The 2,922-nt window shown below is 38.5% G+C and overlaps 1 protein-coding gene across 2 annotated transcripts in view; it reads left to right on the forward strand.

Annotated features, from left to right (window-relative positions):
• The window catches only part of cd82b (CD82 molecule b), a 19,852-nt gene that overhangs the window by 12,220 nt on the left and 4,710 nt on the right, over positions 1-2,922 (forward strand). For both annotated transcript variants that reach the window (XM_035664944.1, XM_035664945.1), the window contains 2 exons: positions 283-357; positions 2,335-2,433. In XM_035664944.1, the coding sequence (XP_035520837.1) occupies positions 283-357; positions 2,335-2,433 (174 nt within the window). The remainder of the gene's footprint in view (positions 1-282; positions 358-2,334; positions 2,434-2,922) is intronic.

Consider the following 2,922-nt stretch of genomic DNA (forward strand, 5'->3'; position numbering starts at 1 on the left):
GAGTGAACCAAGACAGTAAAGTTGCCCATTGGACAACTGGAAAAAAATTGCTGAAACTCTCTATAAGGCTCTGTAAAGCAGAGATGAGCTGCAGAGTCTCTGTAGGTTCATCGCTACAGTTTCCACATTGTCATTTGATATACGATTATAGCCGCTTTCTTTTTTTTTATTATTATTTAAATTTTCATAATTTGTTAAAGGAAATAATTGATTTGCTGTCAGTGTTTTGAAAGTTTTGATTATGAATGTTGTTACAATAACATTTTCTATTATCGCCTACAGTATTTCACCTGCCTCCTGCTGATCCTCATTGCCCAGGTCACTGCTGGAGTTCTCATTTACTTCCAAAGAGATCGGGTAAGACACTAGCTCCAAAATACTTAATCAATCTACTTTTCCTTTTTCTTAATTTCACCTCTTTATAATTTGTCTCTACAGTACATTTTGTTAGTCCTCTTAGCTTCTTTCCCTTTTTGCCCTTTAACCCTCTCCTCCCACCACTCTTCCTCCCGCTGGTACAGCTGTGGCATACTGGGTATTGTGCCATTACTCTTTCACACCTGCTGGCTAACCCTGTTAGGGAGCCCCCTGCATCCTGTGATGAAACCCAGTTTTGTACATTAGCAAATGGAAAGTGACAGGATGTCAGTTTGTGACTGACTGTGACGTTGGGTGCTGGTAGACAGTAAAATGAAGCAGGTGGACTGAAGGAGATGTGTGATAACCGAAGAGGAAGTGGAAAGCATATACTTAAACTGAATGTTTCCATTGTTGTCTCAGTTTCCCCTGTGGGCATTTTTGTGTTGGAGGGAGAGGCCAAACAAATTCATGATGATTGTTGCTAAAGCTAAGATATGCTAACATAAAATTGGTATACCTAACCCTTCCCCGAGACAGTTATTATCACCCCAGGGAGAAAAACCACTCAACAGATTTAATTGAATATGTATCAGTCTTCTCAGCCTACTTTGAAAAAAACTAATAGATACAGATAAATAAAAATGTTAGTCATTAATAATCAGCTACTTAGAAAACAAGTCAGACAAGTCACAACAAACCACATATCCTCACTGTTTAAAATTTACCTCAAAAATTGATGATTTTAAAATTTCAGGTTGAAGTGTTTCTTGTGCTCCAGAAATTTCTCCTACATTTTAAGCCAAATTAAAAATTAAAAACCCCACTGGAAAACCCCACTGGATTATCTAACACAAAACAAAAAAGTGCATCTTCTTCTAAACAGGAAATATGTTTACTGAAACTACCAATAACACACATTTCAAGAAGACACTTTTACTCAGGACCCTACTTGCCAAGTTAAAAGACGAGAGAGATATATACTTATATATTGTTTTAATGTATTATTAAGTCAGATCAAAATTGATGCACCTAAAACAAGAACAATAACATAGACAGTACATATGATACCAAACCTTAGAAGAAAAAAAACAGATTTCAAAAGATACATCCATTATTTCAAAATACAAAAAAGGGCCATCAAACAGAGATAGGGTTTGAACTATCCTCCTGGGTTTTTCTCTAAAACCTATTGTATTGAATCTGGGGCCAGATCAATAATAGAACCAACCGTGTGTGTTTGCACTGTGTGTGTGTGAAGGGAGTTTTTTGTTTGGACACACCAACCTCTCAATCAATGAATGTGGCAGACAGCTTGCCCCTTGATAAACCTCACACCTGTAGGACTCAAGATAGGCAGAGGCAGTAGTCGCCCATTCAGCTGTTAACTCTCCGGCCTGTATGTCTGTATTCACATGTGTGTTTGTGTGTATTTCTGAGAGCATGTGTTTGCCTCTAGCCTTAGACACACTCCCTGTGTTTAAGGCTTACCACAAGGCAGGGTGGTGCCCCTTCCCAGAATAGGGTGAGGCAGTCACTCATCTCCTGTAGAGCTCTGAAGATACATCGCTGCAACCGCTCTGTGGTCAAACACGCATAAACACAGAGTCATGTTCTTACTAAGCTGTATTTGTGCAATGTTTTAGCCCAGCATGGGACTTCACAGGGCAGTACCACCCGAGGTGTTGCCCTAAGAAACATTAAGTGCAGAGTGCTAGTAAATTTTAGAAAAAGATTTATTGTGGGTGTGTTTGTTTTCTTTTCTTCAAGACTATCTCAATACCCTGCATCAAAGATTGATTTCTATGTGGCCAGTCTGTTGGCTCTTTTTGTGGCTTACAAACAAACATGCACACACATACTGTACAGTTTATGTACAGCTATTTATAGTATCAACTAAAAACAAGTGATCAGTGTTGTGTTTGTGTGATGCATAAAGCCTGAATTGTTGATAATGTATTCTGATCTCATTTCCAGTTGAAATATGAGGTGTCCAACATCATAAAGGGCTTGATAATCAACTACACTGGCCAGAACAGGACCACAGAGCACACCTGGGACTACATTCAGAGGACGGTGAGTTGACTCTTCAACCTGATTTGTACTAGACACACAAAAGTCAAATTTAATCAACTATTTGAATGTTCCCTTCATGTGGTTCTAAATTCCCCTTAAGTTTGACAAACATGACTGCCTCTGTCGCCATAAGAATATATGCTACATAAATATATATGAACAGCAGCACGTTGGATTAGCAAATGCCATTTGGTCAGAGTTGTTATCTAAAGGGACTCTTACAGGAACATGAGTGCATATATTTTTAGAATGGGTGTGTGAAATGGGCTCTTATACCTTCAGTACCAGTCACATGTTCTTTTCATTGTAATGCTGCATCCACACAATGTGGCAGAATGGGACGGACAGGAAAACTTCCCTTTACTCCAGAGTGTTTGCACATGGTTACCTTCACTGCTAGCCGTGTAGTCAAGTAGTCATTTTAAACTCAAAGCCTCAATCAATTATTATAATCAGTGTTAATATTATGGAAATTCTTTATTAGGAATA

This window comes from Morone saxatilis, unplaced genomic scaffold, assembly GCF_004916995.1.
Source record: "Morone saxatilis isolate NCDOM2014 unplaced genomic scaffold, NCSU_SB_2.0 Contig2, whole genome shotgun sequence".
Classification (NCBI taxonomy): Eukaryota; Metazoa; Chordata; class Actinopteri; family Moronidae; genus Morone; species Morone saxatilis.